The 24,634-nt window shown below is 35.5% G+C and overlaps 1 protein-coding gene across 3 annotated transcripts in view; it reads right to left on the reverse strand.

The window, feature by feature from the left end:
* The window catches only part of LOC124352805 (translational regulator orb2), a 902,153-nt gene that overhangs the window by 169,917 nt on the left and 707,602 nt on the right, over positions 1-24,634 (reverse strand). For 2 of the 3 annotated variants that reach the window (XM_046802484.1, XM_046802486.1), the window contains one exon: positions 16,209-16,244. The exons of the other annotated variant lie outside the window; for it this stretch is intronic. In XM_046802484.1, coding sequence (XP_046658440.1) covers positions 16,209-16,244 — 36 coding nt within the window. The remainder of the gene's footprint in view (positions 1-16,208; positions 16,245-24,634) is intronic. 3 annotated transcript variants of the gene reach the window in all.

Consider the following 24,634-nt stretch of genomic DNA (forward strand, 5'->3'; position numbering starts at 1 on the left):
AGGTTAGGCTTTTCTGTTCCCTTACCGGTCTCCAGGCTTTAGTCCAAACTTTTGTAATTTAACCAAGTGGAAAGGACTCCTCGATTTTTTAAGACTGCCTCAATCAAAATGTTGTGTTTAAGTAAAATTTACCAACAGAATTAATTTTTAACCTAAAACGCTTTATAATAAAAGTATTCTGAAACTAAATGTATAAAAAATAAAGGAAGCTTGAAGGATTCATTATTTTTATTGCCTTGTCTTTTGATTCCGCATATATTTGACAAAGGAATGTTAATGTTAAGTTAAAATTCGGTGTTTTTATCTCACTATGAATGCAATTATATTCATGATAAATACTAACAAAGCCTAATTGATTTTAAGGATCTTCGACTGTAAAATTTTTGGGCTTGTGTAATCATAGCGTGTCGATTTTGGTCTACCCTATATAGGCATGCTACCATTGGAATCTCTAAAACTACTAAAATTAAAGGCAAGTTTAAGTTGACGAATTCACCTATTTTTTGTACATTTTTTAAATTATTTACATTAATTAAACCTCGATTATCGACAATGAATTCACCCATTGAAGAACACCCATTTTGTATAGATTGAACCATTTTAGGATGTGTGCCATTTCTAATTGTATAAAGGTTCTTTATCCATTTAATGTACTACTCGGCCTATGCTTTCATTTAATAATTTCTTTTGACCCCTCCTTAGGGTATCCTCTCATGGGATGAAAAAGTAAGATATTTGCAAAACAAAGAAGATATTTATCTTTAGTACTGATATGAAATGTTTTATACTTCATCTCCGATGGTCAAAAAATATAAAGCCATTCCCATAATAGCTTATTTAGTTGTAGGCTAAGCTGGTCATTATTTTAGTACCATTCAGTTGGTAAACTCATGTTTGTAATTTATTAGTTACTCTTAGGTCTGTTGATGAACCTGTAAAAAATAATAATAGGCCACTTAACAATAAGGTAATTCGCTTTTGATTACTTTTGAGATTACTCACACAATGGTTTTAAACTTCCCAAAACGTTAGTAGCTTCTAAACGAGAAATTTTCAAAGAAAACCGCCAAGAATAAAAATTCTTTTAAAGCGATGTTTTTTTTAATGAAGGCATATAGGATGCCCCATAAAATTAGTTGAATACCACTTTCAAATATGGTGGTCAAATTTAAAACTGTAAATACATATTTTTAACTATCACTAAAATATAAGTGAAATCTCACACTGAACTTTTCTGTAAGTTAAGTTATTTATGGGAGATAGCAATAATTAAGAATATTTAGAAAAGTCTCTTGTAGCATTCACTTTATAGATATATAACTTTTAGTGACAACTTCGATCGCAGTTTTATTTTTAGAGAGTGATTCATCAGCTTCACGTCGAGTAAGTATTAACATTCGTTAGGTGGTATTAATACTAATATTAACTTAACTAAATTTTAGCTTAAAAATAGTTTTAGTTTAATTTATTTTCAAACACCCAATTTTCGGCGATGGGAAAAACTTTTGTCAGAAAAACGAAGGTGACGCCGAATAATGGTTAAATCCAAAATCGTAAAGAAAAAGACTTGTCAATAGACTTAAACCAACAACAAGAACGCCACAAAACAATGTTCCATGCTGCAGAATTTCCTCTGATTATTTCGTGTAAATGACACGGCCAAAACCATCATTGAACGTTGTGGCCGACACCAACAGGATTGAATAAACAGCGGTTATGGCTCATGGACACAACGGCAACGAGTCATAAGTCACAACGAGCAGGCCGTCACCGCAATAACGAGCCACATTTGCAAGTCCATATACAGCACATACACATTGCGTCCGGCCATCACTGAATACCATGCATCCTGATCAGCCTCCGGTCCGTTCCGTCGTTCCGCCGGTCCACTGACACACCGACACTCCTGTGTACAAAGCAGTTTTAAATCAAAATTCAAGGAAAAGAGGAAAAGATCTGTGTGAAATGATACGGGATATCCAGTGAAGTTTTTTTCTAATTATTGCTTGAAGCTCAACTGTTTTCCATCTGACATGTTCTATGGACAACTACCACGATGTTAAGACCAGCTGAAGTGAAACGACCTTGAAGTTTCCCCATAAAAATACTTTTACGCCCTTAATTTTTGTCGTATTAATTATGGGATGCCTCATTGTTATTATGGGACTAAATTCAAGATGGCCACCAGTACGGCCATGTTTAATTTTACAGACATATACTAGAATTAAGGAGATCCTGGCTGATCCACAATGATTGTAGAGTACAGAGGCGATATTGCGACCACCGTACTCGTATATTCAGCGGTTGTTTTAAATGGTTTTCCCTCTTAAAATTATGTTTTCTCTTTTAGAATTTTATTTAGCTTTATATTTCTTATATAATAGTTGTATCTATCACAATACCATGAGGCACCTCAGCGTGTCACTGACGAACAATTTCGAAAATTGTCAATTCCTATTGATTTTTGGTTTTATAAACTTAGCAACATTAAAAAATTGTGTCCCTATAGTTTAGTTCTGTCCATTGAAATAATATAAGGAAATAATACTTTAAATACTTTAATAATTTAAGTTCAATAATTAGTTAATTGATGTATGTTCACTGAGAGTCTATTTGAAATTGTGTTTGTATTGTATTGAAAAATATTTAAATGTTAAATTCATTACAAACAACACAATACTGGGAAATACATTGTTTTGTTTCCTTAGGACAAAGGCTTAGAAAATTGCAACTTCTAGATGGATAAGGTTGGGTTGGGGATAGAGGCCGCCTCCGGTCGAGATCTACGAGGAAGAATTAACGTCATTAATCTCGTCATGGTTCTGAACCAACCTCTCCAGTCGAAGCAGGCAGCGGGGGCACACCCTTACTTCTAGGCTAGCAAGAATCTTTGACTTACGGAACGAACCCCACCAACTCCAACAGTCATCTCCCGCAGTTGACTAGACCTAAAGAATTACCCTTGCATCCCAGAATCTCGACATTGCGGTTAGTGATGTGCCGCTCCTGGACATACATAAGGTTGCCCAGATTGATGTTACACATCGGTTTTTGCTGTGCCCAGGTGTGGTTCAACTGGAACGTATAAACCAGCCAGAAGTGAACCCTCCTGGAGGAGGGCAATACAGTTGATTATGGCATTAAATTAGACTTTTGCACAAATTTGTGTAAATTTTGGAAGGTGTTTCTAAGTTGGACTGTTATTATAATGACAAAATGACAATTATAAGGACAACATTAAAATACATATAGATCTATAAAATTACACTTGCTTCTTTATTATAAATAACAAAAATAATTGTTCAATGATTGGAATAAAATTTCAAAAATAACACATATGTGAAAGAAACGGCCAAATATAAAATAATTGAATCGGAAAAAGTAAGCGGTCTGTGGTGTAATGGTAGCACATTCACCCGGCAAGTGAGAGATCCGGGTTCGAGTCCCGGCGGAGCAAGTACTTTTTGCGATTCAATGTTTATTGAAATTAAATAAGGCTATTGCCATTCATACAAATTTAATGAATATGAAATTTAATGAATAATGAAATTTAATCAATATATATAATTGAATCATAAAAAGTAAGGGCCCTGTGGTGTAGTGGTAACATGCTCGCCCGGCAACTGAGAGTACTTTTGGTGATTCAATTTTTATTTCAATTAAATTAAGGTATTGCCGTTTATGGAAATTTAATTAATGTAAAAAATTGTTTAACATGTATTAGGTTATAGTTTAACATGTATTTGGTTTTACAATCATATACTAGTTTGGTAATTTAAACAAATACGTGAAAGAAATTCTGAAATACTAAATAATTGTATCGTAAAACGTAAGGGCTCTCAGATGTAGTGGTAACTCGCTCGGCAAGTGACAGATTCGGGTTCCAGTCCCATCGGTGAATGTACTTTTTGTGATTCAATATTTATTGAAATTATCAACAATATACAGTATCTTTTGTATGAAGTACTTCAAATATTTGTGACCAAGCATACTAGAATTCAACCCTCCCAATTCACTGGCAGTTATATTTTTATTTGCAATCTGTAACATACATTTTAGTTAATCTTATATTATCAAACGATAGTATTACTCTATTACTATGAACAAGTATGTTCGCTTGAAAAAAACCCTATGGTTGACAAACTATGCTTCACTTATTTATAAATTGTACCATGCACAATCTGCAGATTATCTCGGACACGTTTATACAAGATAAACCGCTTTGCTATGAAATAGTAGATATTGCTGAGTGACAAGGTCGGTACCGCGTACTGTGTATAATACCGATGATGGGTATCGGTTGTTGACACAACGCTGACTAGGCCGATACCAACACACTGCTCACGTGGCCATTTGCTGCCGGCTCTGGTGGCCGTGGGACGGGACTAAATTGAAGTGTCAGGAAATGTCTGTTGTGTGTGTGTTTGCTTGTATATATATATATATATATATATATATATATATATATATATATATATATACACAATCATTTATAATCAAGATAGAATCAGAAAAAAGTACTTGCTCCTCCGAGACTCGAGCCTCGAGCCCGTATCTCTCACTTGCCGGGTGAGTATGCTACCACTACACCACAGAGCTCTTATTACGATTCCATTGCTATAAAACTGTCATAGCCGTCTCAACTAGTGATGGGAGAATCGAATACAGAATCGAATAGTATTCGAATACAGCCAGAGTATTCACATATTCGAATACATCAAAATGAATCCGAATACTTTTGAAATGAATACAATTTCTCTGGAAGAATTGAATTCAAACCTGGAGTATTCGTTTATTCTGACAAATAATAGTACTCAAATAAAATATTCAAGAGCTGTATTCGTATTTATATGAGGTTTAAAATGAATACATATATGGAGACTTTGAAAAGAATAATTTAGGGGAGCTTCATAATTTAAAAAAATTACATTTTTTAATACTTGAAAAAATGTATAATTGTATAATTATTAAATTTAAAAATACATATTATTTAAGAGTTACAGTTGTAGGTAAGACAAATATGAATGTTTATTTCATATTGTTATGTAAAAACAAAATATTATTGATGTTTTCTGGCTTCAGCCTATTTCTACGGTAATTAGTGACAAGACCTGCTGTGAAAATAGTCTTTCAGACGGAACTGAAGTAGCTAGTAAACAAAGATATTTCTTCTGAAGTTCTATATCATGGGTATGACTTGTTTATCCGAGGCACCAAAAGCCAAAGGCACAAAAAGCAAAAGTATTCGAATACATATTCGAATACAGTAGTGAATTCGTGACAAACAAGTGAAATAACCCAGGAACAATAGATTGCGGGAAAGAAGTAGGACAGGTCTAGACACCTGTCTGTTAGAAACGCCCAGCTGAGCAAAAGTATTCGAATACATATTCGAATACAGGGGTGAATTCGAATTCACTGTATTCGATTCTTTTAAGTATTCGATTCTCCCATCACTAGTCTCAACTCCTACTCCGAGTTGCCCCGGGACATTAAACGTTAAAAAGACTGTGCAATAGCAGCTGTTTGTAGATAGTCCGGAAATTGAGGAGAGAAATAAAAACTGTAATGATGTAAATAAATACATACAGCTCACGAACTATAATCTCGTAAATAAAATAGATTCTTGTGTGTAAAAATAGACGAACTTAGAAAAAACACTGATAAGTATATGGAAATCATGAACCATGCCCTTTTAAGTGTACGGGTAATGATAACCTATGTGTATTTTGCCCCCAAAAAAACCTTTTAAATACAGAGTAATTCTCGTATTTATTAGATGATTTTGGAAAATACTAAATCTTTCAATTAGTCTACACACAGATTCACAGAATACACGAATGTGGTAAAATATTGATAACTAAATTAAACTTCCAAGTATAGAATGATACTTTTATATAAAAGTAGAAGAATTTGAGAAAATACTGCCATTTCCTAGCTTCACTTAGATATTTGAAGAACGTTTCAATAATGAAACGCATCAAAAATTCACATCTAGTTATAGTTATGGTCGAATCTCTCTCTCTTTTCTGTTTAAAGTGCGTGTTTTTCTCTGAAACAAAACACCACACAGTATGTATTAGTTGATAATACTTTTGAAACCTGGAAACTCCTATTGTCTGGTGATGGTAAAATTTTACAGAAGCTCATTCCAATGAAGCTCAGCCTAATCACATGAGCAATGTGTACCATTCTTGTCTATGCATCATAAAGAAATCATCCTTGTTTACGTTGAAACAAAGCATCATGCAAAAGTAAAGATCAACAGATGAAATATTTCTTGAAATATCTTGCGGTTAGTAAGGCTACTGAAACACTCAGCGAAATCCCATAGAAGAATATCATAAAACGTAATATTGCCCACTTAGAAATGAAATTATGTGCAAATGTTCAAGTCCATAGCTCAATTTATTTATGAGATCCTGCAAGAAACGTAAGCAAGTAGGCAACAGGCCGAGAGGAATTTGGCCATAACCCTTAGTGATAACTAAGAAGGGTGTTCCAAATGTCACGTGTATAGTGTAATCGTCTAGATGTACCACCCTGAGGTATAGGCTTTTTTGTTCTTAGGATTCCACTCAGTCAATCCCCATGGAAGGCCATTGACCATCATCGAACTCTGTCTTGTCTATATACAAATAAACTGGTGTAACAGAATACCGAAAGACCTGACAGAACGTTTAACGAAAGTCTTAACGACAAACCAAACAAAGTAATCTCATACCATTACAGTTACACATAAGACCAATATATTTATTTATCAATGTAAATATTTTCACTAATGGTCAGCCAAATGTCATGGAGTGACGTGCAGCATGATCGGACACAGTGTTCATATGTAGAAATCTTCGTGAAATCTTCACAGCTTATAGGCCAATTCGTTCTCGAGCTATCAATGGGAGGGGGGTATACAGACAGAAAAATTACGTTTGTCCAGCTCTAAAGTGATAAAACTTCGCTAACGCTGGGCCAATAAGAACTGTTGCGTTGTTCAGAACGAATGACTAAAGCACACAACTTGTGTTTGTTGAAATGATGAAACTTCAGCCCGTGTCAGTTTGCCACCAGCTGATATGATGTGTTATCTCGCTGCGTCACCAGCACTTGTGTTGCATTCGAGAAGAGCACATATTTATTATTGCTTCAGTCGCAAGAATAACGGTATCGAGAGTGCACTTAATACTTTACGTAATCGTTTATCGTTCAGGCCATAAATGAAGTAGACGATTCTAGAATACTTTTCAGTTTAATAATTAGTATCTGACTCGTCGACCTACACCTGGAAATCGCCCTTTAGTGAAAATAGTTCAAATGCATTTCCAAACCATTTTCCAAAATTATCCTAATACTTATAATAGTATGCCAAATTTACGAAAACAATAGTTTTAATAGGATAAATGTATTACATCACTAGATTTTCTTGTAGTAAATTGAATGTTTTCTTGACAACTGACAACTCAATTTAATTTCTGGCACTTGATATATTATTCTAGAGTTTGAATCAATACGCATGGAACTCTGTTGATCTACCTTTTTAGGGAGTCGACATCACAGGTTTCAATCAAATTTAGGGTATTAACGTTTTATTGAAAAAATTCCACATTGCAATTACATGTGCTTAATCTTACTGAAATATGTTATGATTAAGGCAAGTATACTTATTTGTTTATTCTCAGTTTATCTCGTTACGAACGTGATTATCCATAAGTACAATGTTAAATGTTATAATCTTTACATATTTAAATTGAAAAAAAAAAATACCAGGTTAAAATATATAATTTTCCAAAGACATTACAGCAAGGTTCGATGATAACTCGCACACACACACACACACAACCTAACGCAAACAACATAAAAAAATCCAAATATCTGTCTGGATCTGGGCAATCCAATGTCCAGGAGCGGCACATCACTCTAACCACGAATGTCAATATATTGGGGGTAAAGGTAACTTGATCAATTGGTCCAGTTTAATTTGGAATATTATCTTTGGAGTGGGTGGGGAGAGAGTACCATCCCCTGCCCGCTTGACAGATACACGTTGAAACAGAGAAGGCTACCCACATCAACTGGCATAGCTAATATAGTGCCCTGACCAAATCCCACTTCTAGTTTGCTGTGCCAAGGAATCGCAGCAGAAGTCTGCCGCACCTTACCTTTAACAAACCTGAGTATCCTGTTGATGTATGGATAGGCATGGCTAAGATAGTACCCGACCCAGATCCCACATCTAGTTTGCTGTGCCAAGGAATCGCAGCAGAAGTCTGCCGCACCTTACCTTTAACAAACCTGAGTATCCTGTTGATGTATGGATAGGCATGGCTAAGATAGTACCCGACCCAGATCCCACATCTAGTTTGCTGTGCCAAGGAATCGCAGCAGAAGTCTGCCGCATCTTACCTTTAACAAACCTGAGTATCCTGTTGATGTATGGATAGGCATGGCTAAGATAGTACCCGACCCAGATCCCACATCTAGTTTGCTGTGCCAAGGAATCGCAGCAGAAGTCTGCCGCACCTTACCTTTAACAAACCTGAGTATCCTGTTGATGTATGGATAGGCATGGCTAAGATAGTACCCGACCCAGATCCCACATCTAGTTTGCTGTGCCAAGGAATCGCAGCAGAAGTCTGCCGCACCTTACCTTTAACAAACCTGAGTATCCTGTTGATGTATGGATAGGCATGGCTAAGATAGTACCCGACCCAGATCCCACATCTAGTTTGCTGTGCCAAGGAATCGCAGCAGAAGTCTGCCGCATCTTACCTTTAACAAACCTGAGTATCCTGTTGCTGTATGGATAGGCATGGCTAAGATAGTACCCGACCCAGATCCCACATCTAGTTTGCTGTGCCAAGGAATCGCAGCAGAAGTCTGCCGCATCTTACCTTTAACAAACCTGAGTATCCTGTTGATGTATGGATAGGCATGGCTAAGATAGTACCCGACCCAGATCCCACATCTAGTTTGCTGTGCCAAGGAATCGCAGCAGAAGTCTGCCGCATCTTACCTTTAACAAATCTGAGTATCCTGTTGATGTATGGATAGGCATGGCTAAGATAGTACCCGACCCAGATCCCACATCTAGTTTGCTGTGCCAAGGAATCGCAGCAGAAGTCTGCCGCATCTTACCTTTAACAAACCTGAGTATCCTGTTGCTGTATGGATAGGCATGGCTAAGATAGTACCCGACCCAGATCCCACATCTAGTTTGCTGTGCCAAGGAATCGCAGCAGAAGTCTGCCGCATCTTACCTTTAACAAACCTGAGTATCCTGTTGCTGTATGGATAGGCATGGCTAAGATAGTACCCGACCCAGATCCCACATCTAGTTTGCTGTGCCAAGGAATCGCAGCAGAAGTCTGCCGCATCTTACCTTTAACAAACCTGAGTATCCTGTTGCTGTATGGATAGGCATGGCTAAGATAGTACCCGACCCAGATCCCACATCTAGTTTGCTGTGCCAAGGAATCGCAGCAGAAGTCTGCCGCATCTTACCTTTAACAAACCTGAGTATCCTGTTGCTGTATGGATAGGCATGGCTAAGATAGTACCCGACCCAGATCCCACATCTAGTTTGCTGTGCCAAGGAATCGCAGCAGAAGTCTGCCGCATCTTACCTTTAACAAACCTGAGTATCCTGTTGCTGTATGGATAGGCATGGCTAATATAGTACCCGACACAAGATCCCACATCTAGTTTGCTGTGCCAAGGAATCGCAGCAGAAGTCTGCCGCATCTTACCTTTAACAAACCTGAGTATCCTGTTGCTGTATGGATAGGCATGGCTAAGATAGTACCCGACCCAGATCCCACATCTAGTTTGCTGTGCCAAGGAATCGCAGCAGAAGTCTGCCGCATCTTACCTTTAACAAACCTGAGTATCCTGTTGCTGTATGGATAAGCATAACTAATATAGTGCCCGGCCCAAATCCCACATCTAGTTTGCTGTGCCAAGTAATCGCAGCAGAAGTCTGCCTTTTAAAAAACCTGAGTATCCTGTTACTCTATGGATATTTCGCTTTCCGCAATAAGTACAGTGAGATTTTTTCCTGAATCTCTTGTTCTAAGATACAGAATTTTTATCGCGTTAAACACACGGTTTTTCATAAAATATACGAACAATAATTGACAAATCAACCGACAAGCAATGTTGAATAGTCCGTGAAATGTTTCTCTACTGGCCGGAGTGATGATGGTAATGAACAAGAGTTACCCGAACTTGTACACATATGCAGGCTCATCAGTATGTGCACTGCACTCTCATACATATACATGCGGCGCCGCGTCGAGCTCCGCGTTCAAACTTAACACATATCACGTCACGCTTTCAGGCACATAGCAGATTCGTGCAAAAAGCCCGCGTAACGACCGGAGTTTCCTTTTGGCACAGTAAAGGAGTGATCGGGCTGATTTATAAATCAAGATTGCAATCACACTCTGAAATTACGTTGTTCGTTTTACATTCGATCCCGTGTGTTGAAATGCATGTAAAAAATTATGTTTCTGCTTTTTGCAGTACGAATAATACTGTACAATGGCATTTCACAAATACGAGTATTTATTGTGATAAAAACGTTATGTTAAGCGCTTGACCCTAGAGTGCAGCCATATAAACATAGTAATAATCCAATTACAATGTAAAATTTAAAAATAAATTAATTTTTATTCAGGAATTATATTGATATTCATAATTTTCAAATATCCCCTCTAAACTGCAATAGGGTAATCCTCGACCAGAGTCTTATATGTTTATAACTACGGTATGTTTAAATATGAAGACAGAAAGTTAATTAATAATATTTGGGGCAAAATAAAACGGCGGATATTTAAGAGTGTTAACATTTGATCAGATCCTTTTTCTAATTTATTCATGGTGATAATATCAAAATAACCATGTTCTAAATAAGAAAATTGAAAAGTTACTTGTTAGGATGTTATATGATATGGTAATGTAACGGTTCTATAAGATCCTTAGTGACCTTTTCTGACCCTCCGGCACCCATGCATCTGATTTAAGCGTACGAAGAGGACATATGCACCACAAAATTCAATGTTGGCTGTTTACGTATAAACGAAGAGACTGAGCATCGAGAAGCAATGAATACCGACAAACAAGTAACTACGATAATCAGAAGAGGCTTAGTAGAAATCCAGACATCTACCATCTCTTTTAAAACTTTCTTTTATCTCGTATTTATTAACACGTTTCCTGTGATAGCGAGTTACAATGGGAATCTTTTGGATATCCACTCATCAATAAAACTGATCGCCAATCCTGATAGTGGAGGGGGTGGAGAACCCATCAAAGGGCAACGATATTGCCGTCGACTGTCAACTCTCCGACGTGATCACGTGATGTGACGTGACGTAATGGAATGTCTGTGTGACGTCACAGATTGAATCACGTCCACAGCTTTGTTCTCTCGTTGCGTCGCGTCGCCATCGCTATAAAAGCGCAGAGGCAACGCTTTTTAAAAATTAACAGTTATTTCATTTTAAAACTCTTTGGCAAAACGCCATCAATGATAGCTCCTGAATCGTTTGCCCTCTGTTGAATTTAATCGTCGGAGGTTACGGAATTGCGGTTGCGGTATAGTGATAAAGGGGACTTTCAGAAGTGATCATTTGATAAAACAACGAATAGACTCCCACCAAACACCGAATACGTTACGTTTTATATCAATATCTTAAATGAGCCTAGACATAGTCGCTGACATGCAATCTTGGGTACTTCTAAATTTGCTTAAGGCATGAAATTTAATAGGATAATGCAAAAATTAAAAATCGCGACTTCCCGGTATTTTTCAACCAATGTCGATAGCTGATACTGATTTAAGCACTATTAACACACCAGGGGGTGGGGGTTTTAGTGTGTCATTAAAAAAATGATTTATTTTAATTTTTTTAAATAACCTTTATAAATAAACTACTAAAACAAAAAATCTAAATCGCGTTTGGATTCTATTAATTACATCTTTAAAATGGAACATAATCTATAACATTTTGAAAATAAAAGCGCAATAGTGTTAGACGCAAGTCAAACTCTGGTGTGACAAATTCAAATGTCTGTCTCCACATATGTACCTCGTGACAATATATCAACACTAACCAGACAGTAGCATATGTCTACGTGTTATACGAGCCGAGGAGGGGTGTAGTCTCCGAGCGCTATCACCACCAGACGCTGATAACGAGTGATAACAGACACTCCCCTTCTCGATTGACCCCAAACACTGGCAGATGCACCGAGCTGCATACATGAGTTTGGTACTGCAGGAAAATACTACACCAGACGTAAGAAAATCTGGTATTACAGCAAAATACTACACCAGACGTAAGAAAATCTGGTATTACAGCAAAATACTACACCAGACGTAAGAAAATCTGGTATTACAGCAAAATACTACACCAGACGTAAGAAAATCTGGTACTATAGCAAAATACTACACCAGACTTTAGTAAGAAAATCTGGTACTACAGCAAAATACTACACCAGACGTAAGAAAATCTGGTATTACAGCAAAATACTACACCAGACTGTAGTAAGAAAATCTGGTACTACAGCAAAATACTACATCAGACGTAAGCAAATATGGTACTATAGCCAAATACTAAACCTAGTATTTTTTTTTAAATTTTAACGTAAAAAGCAAGTTAATTATATATAGACGTACTGATATAAGTGTAGAGACAAAATGCGTAACATTTTTCACCAATGTTTTATTATAGTACTTCTTAACACTTTCACTACGGCTTTATAATGAATGAGTTTGAGTAGAGTCACGATTCAGTACGTACAATGGAGTCTGCTGCAGTGAACATGATAAATATAAAGTCCCTGGAAAAGACATATAATGTATATATAATTTAATGTGCCTTCTTGAAGTCTTTACTTCCCACAGCAATTATTAAAAGACTTAATTTTAAAAATAAGTTAATTTTTTAAACTTACATAGCAGTGATTTTACAAAGAAAGCTATAGAATTAATTTAAACAACTTATTATTTTACAGTGGTTGGTTCACAATTTTATTTTATAAATTTTAACGTTGGTTTTACTAACACATTTCTACAGTTAAGTTGGTGTGTCACATTAAATGTGCAACTTTTAATTGATTTTAAACAAAACCTAACCCCTATTATTTGGCCTTCGTGGTATAATAGCAGTTTTATTATATACAGCACTTCAAACTTTTCAGACAGATAATACATCACAGTTAAGTTTTGTCGAGATAAGGAAGCTAAGGTAAGATGAATACTGGAACATGAAATCTTATATTTTATACGCAATCCAACCATGTAGTTGTACAAAAAGTGTATATAACAATTAACGATAACTGTAGGAAGGGGATCAATGATAAATGGCAAACAATGATAAAAGCTGACCTCCTCGGAGAGACAGTTTTATAGAAGAGCGACTCGGCTACCCGGGCCACTTGTTCAGAATCGGTTTTCAAGTCCTTCCCACCCTCCTGTTTACTAACCAATAATCTGTACAGTTTCTTGTTTACGTTTTTATTTATATTTACAGTTTTCTTTATTTTAACAGTTCGATTAAGCGGAAGATGAAATGGGGCTAAACTGAACATTCAAGTTGAATCAATCCCATCATATAGCTACGTTATGTTTAGTTCAATTTAGTTCTATACTTAAGAATAATTAGTAATTTGACAAATAAGTCTGTTGCTACTTTAGCAATACAATTGGTTTACCTGGATAAATGTTATACATTCAAATTGATATCAAACGAATGTAAGAAATCTAACATTACTTAATCCCACCTTCATTAAACGTTTCCATCTCTTAATGTACAAAGGATTTAGGGAGAATGTTTATACCAAAAAGTAATTAATTTAATATAGAGCCTGGTAATAACTGCGACTTTCTAGAATTTAATAGAAATTCCGTCCAAGACTTAATAACGACGAAATGACAGGATTACATTTAATTCATTCTCTCGCGGGAAAGAGTGAGGTTATGAAAGTCTCCTTGACACCGGTGGTGGTAATTTGGCGGGAAATTGGCAAGTGTAAACATCACTGTTGTTGGTCCACGGCTGTAAAAGGTTAGTTCTGTTATCTATGCAATATGTTTCACTACAATCTGTCTCTTATTGCGCGGCCGGATACAACAACAAACCTCATTTAGATGTAAAACGTTCTAAAACTCAATTAGCTAAAAAATAGTAATGTTTTAAATACATTTTTGACAAAAACAAGTATTACTGTAAAAATGAATCGTTAAAAAGGTAATGACAAAGATAAATTTCTCATAATGTAGATTCAATGTAAATTTCAATACGCCTCTTTTATGTTTTCTACAATGTAGCCTATATTATTGTATGATCTATATAAAATATTGACGGTTGAGATATACGAGACATATCGATTCGTGAAATAAATTGTAGTAATTGAATTGAATTGAGGATAATAAACACTGCATTTTCTCCTCCCGCATCCTTGCCATTTATGACGTTAGGTCAATTAAATTATTAAGAACCCAAAGGGCTCCTTTAAATCGTGTCATTGTCCGTCAATCTGTCCGTTTGTGCGATAACTCTTTCTTAATAGAAAGGCACTAGAGACTTGAAACTTGGTACATAGGTTCCCCTTTGTTCCAAGGAGGAACTCTATTGGTGTTTAGGTTAAAAGGTCATAGGGCAGCCTGTCCGTAAGTACCTGTCTGTCCGTATTTGTCTGTCCGTAAGTACCTGTCTGTCCGTAAGTATTTGTCTGTCCGCAAGTACCTGTCTGTCCGTAAGTACCTGTCTGTCCGTAAGTAACCTGTCTGTCCGTAAGTAACCTGTCTGTCCGTAAGTAACCTGTCTGTCCGTAAGTAACCTGTCTGTCCGTAAGTAACCTGTCTGTCCGTAAGTAACCTGTCTGCCCGCAAGTACCTGTCTGTCCAATAAGTAACCTATCTGCCCGCAAGTACCTGTCTGTCCGTATGAGCGGTTAAGCTTTCGTTACGTTACATCGGGTTCTTCTATCGATTTATCAGTGTATTAAAACAATTGGCTGTCGATACAAATTTATTATGCAGATGAAATAATACAATGGAATAATATAAATTCTCGACCGAACCATCTTACACTGTCAGAACGATTAATGATATGGTCTAATAATTTTGCAAGCACACGACGAAAGCACTACGTCGGGATGGATTAATAATTAATCAACGAATTTCGGTGAAAGCGAATAAAACGTCTCAAAACGACAGCAGTAACCGGTTACAATGTGAGAAGTGGAAACTGGGTACCAGTGCGGTCTGAGTGAACCGGTGGACGAGAAATTGTTCTGCCTCCGCCCGCAACAGGAATTTTAATTTGCCACCTGATTTAGGTGTAAGATTGTACAAAATGTGCTACATAACAGTGATATCTCGATGGATTGACGAAAAGTTGTCGTAGAATAATAAAACTGTTTGAAATCACAATAATAATTGTTCTCAAATTGCCGTTTTCGCCCTTCACTCTAATAATACAAAATATTGTAAGACAGCAAATATCAATCTGTCGGTTGCCAGAAAGTGGTTTCCTGGACTGATGAAGATCGCGCGATCGTGACAGAGGCCACTTCCGGTCCTGGTCCTGGTCACGTGACGGCCCGCGGTCTCTACCGGAAGTGTGTCTACACCGATATCCAACTGACGGGATCACGACCGAACTGAATGGACAGGAGAGTCTATTGAGTCCCACACATTTCCTAATTCAGAAGCTGAATCTCGCGTGAGGAATATCGCAGAGGTATTACACTCAAAGGGCATAGAAATGGTATGGAGGTGTGATGATAATATCACGTTTTGGCCGATAACTAAGATCTACAAATTAAAAAATGTCCATACACAATGCAAAAGTTTGTAAGTTTAGTAACTTTTTTTTATCACAGCATCGAGATAATAATTTAATAACGATAATAAATTAGGTTAATACGCCTATGTAACGTCACTAAGAAAACGTCTATTTTTAAATATTTATTGTGTTAAATCTAAATATTACTTATCATAATTTGTGGTACCCACACGCTAGATGTCTCTCAAACGAACATTAATTGCATGAAAATGTGCTGAAAACTTTACAAACTCAATTTAACTAAAGTTCACCTGTAAAGTTCACGACATACATTAATACATTTGAACCAAACTACACCCATACGCTTCAGTAACCCAGTTGTAAAAGGTTTAATGAATAGTCGAATGAAACACTTACGGTAATTCTGAAGCTGCTGTATCCTGTTTTCAGTACCTGTAACAAAATTTTAATTTATTAAAATCATAAAAAGGTTACTTATAATGTATTCCTCTTAGCTTCCAAGCACAAAGTTATGGGCAAATGCAAAATTAACTGTGGATAATTAATTGTGACCTGTTTGTGAATAAACACCTTACTAATAATTACAGGTAAAACAATACGAGAATAATTTAATTAAATTCATTACACATACTAAAATTTTCAGAACTGAGCAAGTAAATTTACAACGATAGGTGTGGGGGTACTAATGGGTGCCTACAGTATGAATTCAATTTGTAATTTTAAATACTTGAAACACTTTTTCAGTATTCGTGGAAAGGGTTGGTAAAAATTATTGGTGTAGAAAAATATGGCCGTTAAAAATATGGACCGGAGCAGCGCAGCGCAGGTATGGGACGTCTCGTTTCCATACAGATTGGAAACTCAATTGCCAATTAAGGGATAATTAAGAGACGCCTGAACGTCCCCAGTTTGTTTATGTGCAGGACAAAACCCAAAAATAAAAAATAAATATTTTAAGTGAATTGATACATTTTGATTACAGCAGTGAATAATGAGTTTTTATTACAGTAATTAAAACTTATGGTCGTACTAATTTACTAACTTAACTGGACATTTTGTTTTTTGTTTTGCAAATAATCCTGAGCTTATTTGTATAAAGCTGATTAAGTAGATTAGAATATATTATTAATACTCTACGTTCAAATTTGTTTTTAATTTTTAATTCGAAGTTATAGAGAAATAGTAAAATTTAGTATGCTATTTTGATACCTAAATCAAGAGTCAAGATTGGCCTTTTTTTGCATAATTAAGCATTTATAAATGTAATACTGCATTAACTAAAAACGTTTGAATAATCTTTGGAGTTTAGTTGATCATTCCCGTTAATTATTTTGACAGTTAGTAATGTATGAAGCGTACTTAAAAAATTAAGTCTGCAATTCTGTATAATTTTTTACAACAAACTGCGGCCATGTTTATTTCTTATAATCAAATGTACTAAATAAAATGTATTACACAAATATTAATGCATATAAAATAACATTCAGTTACATTGGTATTTCAAATCATAAAAATGAGTTATTTAATTGTTTGTTCTACTCCACATGGAGCCTCTAATAATATTAAAGTACGGAAAAAAACAATCTTCTATGGCAATGACAATCTTTCATTCAATACTTTCTAAAACCAAAACCAAAAGAACAATGTTTTGACTTGACAACTTAGTAATAGAATCAATAATATCATTTGTAATAAGAAATGCAAGATGTGATTTCTTCTTTTGTAATGATATTATGTAACATTTTTATTTTGACTCATTGGAGTATCATGATGATCCGCGGACTATTTTTTTACAGTTTTTGTATAATTCAAATTAAAATTTTACATAAAAAATAAATTAATCTTATATAAATTATAATAAATGGTATATAATTACGAATTTGTTACCTCGTGCGGATAGATCCTATAAGGTTAAGTGTAACTCAAATATGTTTAGTTAATTATTATTGTAACTTATAATAATTATTCCATTAACAATGTATTTGTTTTTAAATAATAGAGCGGGACGTACGACTATTGCCGAAATCAATTAAAACTTTCAGCAAATTAATGAGGAGAGAATTAAGTTCCAAGAATTTTTCATCTTCGAGCTTAATTGTTGGTAAGTGGTGATTAAAAATAAATAAGCGACGGTGCCAAATAATGTAAATAAATCATCCCTAAATTTGGATATTTGCATTTGAACGACGCGACGCTGCCATTAGATCCCAATTAGCCCAATGGAGTAATTTGGCGGCTGTTTAATATCGACTACCATTCACAAAATAATGTAAATCAAGAATCTCTCAAGTTGGATATTTGGATTTGAATGATACGACGCGTGACAACGCTGCCATTAGATTTCAATTAGGCCAATGGTGTAATTAGGCGGGTTTTTAATATCGACTACTATTTGCCAAATAATGAAAATCAACAATCTCTTAAGTTGTATATTTGGATTTGAACGTCGCGACGCTGCCATTAGATCTCAATTAGGCCAATGGTGTAATTTGGCGGGTTTTTAATATCGACTACTATTCGCCAAATAATGAAAATCAACAATCTCTCAAGTTGGATATTTGGATTCGCACAATACGACACGTGACGACGCTGCCATTAGATTTCAATTAGCCCAATGGTGTAATTTGGCGGGTTTTTAATATCGAGTACTATTCGCCAAATAATGTAAATCAACAATCTCTCAAGTTGGATATTCGGATTTGAAAGATACGACGCGTCGCGACGCTCCCATTAAATCCCAATCAGCCTAATGGCGTGATTTGGCGGATGATAAATATCGACTACCATTCGCCAAATAATGTAGATCAACAATCTCTCAAGTTGGATATTTGGATTTGAACGTCGCGACGCTGCCATTAGATCCCAATTACCCCAATGGCGTGATTTGGCGGGTGATAAATATCGACTAGCACTGGCCAAATTCCTGGAAGGCGATCACAGGTCGTGGGAGGGGATCACTTTCACTGTCCTCGACAAGTCGAGTTTGCGGTATCGGGGAAAGTGCGGTTTCATAGACAACTGACTCCACCCGGCGAGGTACTGTGACACCAACCCCCGCACGCTTTTAGTGTACAGGAAGTAGAATATTTAAGGTGAAAGTGATGGCGTTTTTTCTCACCGCATTGGGAGAACCGAATCAGTATTGATGACCAAGTCTACCTTTACACCAGAATAATTTTGCAAGAACCTAGAAGTTCTGTCTGGTTCTTGTATTGCAGCACATTAATACAACATATCCTCCAAAGATAATATTGTGATCCTTTTCTATCTCCTGAAATATAAAATTTAAATAAAAAATTATATAAATGGCTTAATTCAAATTTCACTACGATCTGTGTACAACAGTTCAATTAAGTTTATAATTTACGATGAAAACCCTGTTCTAGAAATCTTAAAACTAAAACTTAGTATTATTTAAATAGTTATAAACTGTACAACACCACACATTTGGATTATTCATACACCTTGCATGGGGTTAAAGTTGTAAAAATCTGTTTTTAAATGCAGTAAGCAGTAAGTTGAGTAGAGTAAGTAAGGGAATAGGATTGTAAATCCTTATCGCAGTATTTTGAAAAATACATACATTAACAGATAACCATAGTGTCGAGAGCCCTGACTGAATGTAATAAAGACTTCGAAATTGATGATTAATAGCTTAAAATGGTTCCTTTTGAATCTTATAATACATTGTCTTCAATCTATCAATTTTATTCCTTTTCACTTGCTATGAAGACATTGCAGGTATTGTAATTTTATTTTTTCACGAAAACAAATAACACAACAATGTAACTTCATTACGTTAGACGACTGACTGAAACACTTCACATGAACAACTTTTACAGTATACTAAGTTTATTTATAAATTTGTCTAGTATTCCACGGTTTTCTCGTTGCCATCGTGGTTAGACCAATATACAAATTATAAACTTTATTATTACCATAATTTTAATTTTTTGGTCCTAAAATCAATAGAGATTTTCCTTTGAATTAAGAGAAACATATGTATCCAAGTATATAGGACTTTTCTATCAGTGTAATTACACAGACAGACAGACACAACGATACTGTTTTAAGAAGGAAATGTCGGAATAAAAACCTTTAGTATTTTTCCGATTGCAGGAATTTTACGGTGCTCTGGAACCGATTTATACTACTGCTTGGAAAACTAAACTGAATGTTTTCAGAGCGGATAGTACAGACTGAACTAACAGCTGCAACAAACAACAGATGAGGGCGGAACGTCATTGGTTTAGACGCGCATGCTCAGCGATTGATGCATTCTTCTGCACATCTCTACGCCACATACATTATCAACTCACGAGCTGTTAACTGAAAGACGCATTCGTTTTTAAGTTAGAACGTGCAGCGACGCTAAAACCATACACAACTGAGAGAAACAGTAAAAATGTAAAAACAGGTTTAAAGAAGACATTGGTTCAATACTGGCGTACCGATTTCTTACAAGCTGGCATATTCTATTTGTAACTTGTAAATCTTTGAAGATTAATTGCAATTTTTTTTTTAATTTCTCAATATTAGATATGAAGTGTCTTAGTATATGAGTATTTTGTGATAAAATTTAATACCTACTTTATACGAGTTAAAATACGTAGAATTACGCCAGATCAATGCCAGTACAATTTTATTACTCGTATTAACTGTTTTAAATTCTGTAAAGTTAACAGTCCTGAAGACTGTTTGAAACTGGCCAATGGGAAGTTAGACTTCCCACCAACTTCTGAGCCAGCTCTGTAAGGATTACAGTACAGAAAGTCAGCATAAGCTTAATATTTACCACTTAGTTGCAGTTTGTAATGTACTTTTAACATGTTGATTACAGCAGACGCGTCATTTGCTAAAAGGGTAGACTACATATTATGTCTCAGAGCTTTCCCACGTTTACTCAGTTTCGGCCGCAGTGAGGTTTCAAACAGATTTCGAGTTAACAAATTATTTAAACGTATATACGGTATGTAACCTTACCCCTTAACGAAAGACTACCTACTAATAAAAACTCAATGAATTTCAAGTTCAAATAAAAACTTATAAATTATGTTCCAAATTCAAGCGTGATTAAAGGAAACAAACTCGTTCGTATCGTAAGTTATAGTTCACAACATAATGAATTAATTACTTTCGAAAGAAACATTTTACTTTCAAGTTTCACGGATTGGTCTTGCTGGTAGAAATCCCAATTCACATACGTTTGTGGCAACGAATATAACAAATAATAACTAAACAATTTAAAACATAATCTCCAAACCGGTTATAACTGGTCACGACTGATTATTTACAAACTTTATCTGAAGCTCTTCCAGAATACACCTGCAGACACGAAGATAAACTATCCATGATAACGCCTAACAAATTATCTTTACTTCACTGCCAAAAGAGTATTTCGGTAAATTCGATAAATATCTATTTCGGTGTCCTCCAAAACAAAGTTTACTTTATCTAATCGCAACTGCAAAAACAAAACAATCAATATTTAAAAAAAGCTATGCATCCAAACTCAATTTCTTGAACTACAACTCGCGTCATGAGCGAATTTGAGATTAATGTGCTGGCAATTGTCTTGTTACTATGTAGAATTCTGATTTCTTAACCTTCATAACCTCAACATCATGTAAATTTGAGAAAAAAAATCGGAATCAGCGTCTGAGTATACGCCATGTATATATGTACGACGACAGGAGTTTTTTATTAGCTGTCAATAGTAGGTGACTTTTAGTCAGCCAAAAAACTCATAAACTAAATATCGCTCAAAAACAAATACGTGTCTTTCTAATAATTAATAAAACTACAAACTCAAAAACAATTTAAACAAGTTAGAATTTTGGTGGTATTTTTCAGAGGTATCGTATATAGTAAATATTTTTGGGGCAATGGCCAAAAAACGTGGCAAGGGTAAAAGGATCAATGACTTGTAAACATCTAGCCATTTACGTACTGCGGTGATTGTATTGATTCACAATATGATCTCTCAATAAATGTTATGTTGGAGAGATCATATTGAAAAACCTCTAAAAGTCTAGACAATTCGGACTTTATGGAGGGGAATTCTTTGAACTATAGTATATTGATCACGATCGTGAGAATATCTCAACCAATACAAGAACAGAACACTGTATTCACACCGGGTTACCTACTCCCTGAACACCTAGCTAGTTCGGGTAACTAAACTAAGAGTACTACGCACTAGAGGTAAACATATCCTGGCTAGATCTCCCTTTCCTGACGGAGCCACGACATACCTAGTTGAATCATATTATTGAAAGGGGTTACTGAAGCGACGGAGGTCTGTTGATCAATAAACAATACCCTAGCGGGGTGGGGGTGTACAATAATCCATCAACATAACCTGACCCGAGGCCTGTGCCGCTAGGGATTAGATAATGTATATGGTTGAGCACAGAACATGTGGACTGCCTGAGCCACAAGACCTAGGTACTCACTCCAACTGCATTAGTCTATGTTACGGCATGGTCTATCACTACCTGTAGATCTAATTGTGACAATATGATGTTATATCGGTTAGGAAGAGTTAATTAAGCAAAAAAATCATTGAAATCAAAATATTTATTGACTTTAAGAAAGTAAATCGTAAGGCAAAAGTCATAATTTTTTTCTAGAATTTTGACATTTATTCTACAATGCCATCATATTCACACACTATATAACCGTATAAAGCAGTAAGCTTTTGCCAAGGTGGCTTTGTATACATTCTTATCATACACCTTTATGAATAAGTATTATTTTAAGAGTTTTGGCTTCAAGTGTTTGAAGTTACACTACCCATATGTAATGTGCAGACACTCATACTTTATACCAATACTGAAATGCACGCAAACATACTCACATATTGTGTGTAATTGATTTATATAGATAATTAATTTCCATAGATACAAAGGCAATTTAGACATAAATTCACATTGCCATAAAGTGAATAAATAAGATATATAAATAATATTACACATACACCGAAGTAACAATAATAAATATTTATTTACAGTACTAGTAGACCTGCTTATGCTAATTCTACAAATATAGCAAGATAAACCACCAATTGATAAATTTATTCTTAAGATGCTTGTGGTTTATATTGACATAATTCAAAACAGTGTAATGTAAAATTTGAAAGTTATGTAAGCCAAATCATAGACATTCAGTACCACTCGCCAGTCCCTCCCCCTTACATAACCGGAAACAGCTGGTTATCAGAACAACAATAAAACGGAGGTAGCCGGCATATTAACACTGTCTGATAACCTTGACCAACCTTTTATATTATTCTCGATTAAACTTGAAGTTTCTATGTAAGGCTGAGTTGTGTCCACACTCATTATTAATCCTATGTAATGTTTTCAAGAACTATTAATTTTTGAAAATTCGTGATATATGTCCCCCCCCAACAGCTTATCCCATACGAAAAGCTTGAGTGAATCAAAGCACAAAATAAAGATTTTTGAAAATATGTTTTGTCTAATTTATTTTACTTTTTCAAGACAACTGCGAATCCAAATGTATTCCCAAGTACGTATCCGCCTGCTCAACGATTGTACAGCTACAACATTGCATGTCGCTACACTGTGCTCTATGAAATTGTACGGGATCCTGAAATGATTCCCCCCCAGTAAGGTCAAAGATAACATGTTCAGTCTTACTTATGTCCAAAAAAATTTTACTATCAAGCAACCAATATGGAAAGTGAAAAGAAATGTAAATCCATATTTAGTTTTGGGGTGTTCAAGTTCTTGGATATTGTTCAGTAACAGAGTTGCCACCACACTGGCTCTGTTGTGCACACACATATTAGCGTAGTTACACTTACCTCAACAGAAAAATGTATAAGTAAAATATAAGTTACGTAAAATTTAGATTATGAAAATACCTCAAAGAAAATGTGGAAATAATCTGATAATGTCTTGCTAATCGAAAATATAATGTTACAACATTGATCGAGACATACTGTAGAGGCCGGTGTGAGTTTGTCGTGATAAAAACGCAATGACTAAAACCCTCTGCACTAATATTATTCCAGTCTTCGGAACTGAACAATTGTTTAAGTTAGTAAATTATATTTGAAGGAGTACAAGTCTTGGATGATAACAGACTAATTTATCGTATTACTGAGCGATAAAATTGCTTCCTGAATGAGTCAAATCTCTGTTATCATGCACTAGCTGAAGCGTCTAGTTCCGGCCATAAAAACTGAGATGGAAATGTCCTGCCGTTTCATTAAACCTAATTCTACTACTCAGACCAGAGCTTCGGTCACCACGTAACTTAACTTAACTGCGAACTTTGCTGTAGACGTCACTGAAGGATCAACTTTTCCCTACAGGATACAGATCACGCACTATCGGATGTACTATACAGTCTACAGTACAGTAAACACTGTTGCACCACTTTGGATTAACAGTGATTGAATCTAAGTTACGTTAGTGGGGAATGCAATTCTCATTTACACATCTTATCATAAATATTAAGTGAAAAACGTGAACACTTTTGATTGAGAGACATTTGTTTAAGATTAAGATAATCGTGTTAAAGTTAACCTGAGAAAAACAATAAATGAAATAAATAAAGAGATTAAAATACGTATGTGAATAATGCAAGGATAGATGAAATAATCAGTCCCTCGTGGTAAAGTAAGGGTGTCCAATGTTCAATACCAGCGTAAGATAAGAGACGATGAAGTACACTTTAGCGTAACACAATGTGAGGTTAGTCTATGGAAGTTGTTCGGTTGATCCTGCACCGGAGTCGAACTAATCCAAGTTAGAAATCAAACTTTGTTCTTTTTGTACACTTGAAGTACA

This window comes from Homalodisca vitripennis, chromosome 1, assembly GCF_021130785.1.
Source record: "Homalodisca vitripennis isolate AUS2020 chromosome 1, UT_GWSS_2.1, whole genome shotgun sequence".
Taxonomy (NCBI): Eukaryota; Metazoa; Arthropoda; class Insecta; order Hemiptera; family Cicadellidae; genus Homalodisca; species Homalodisca vitripennis.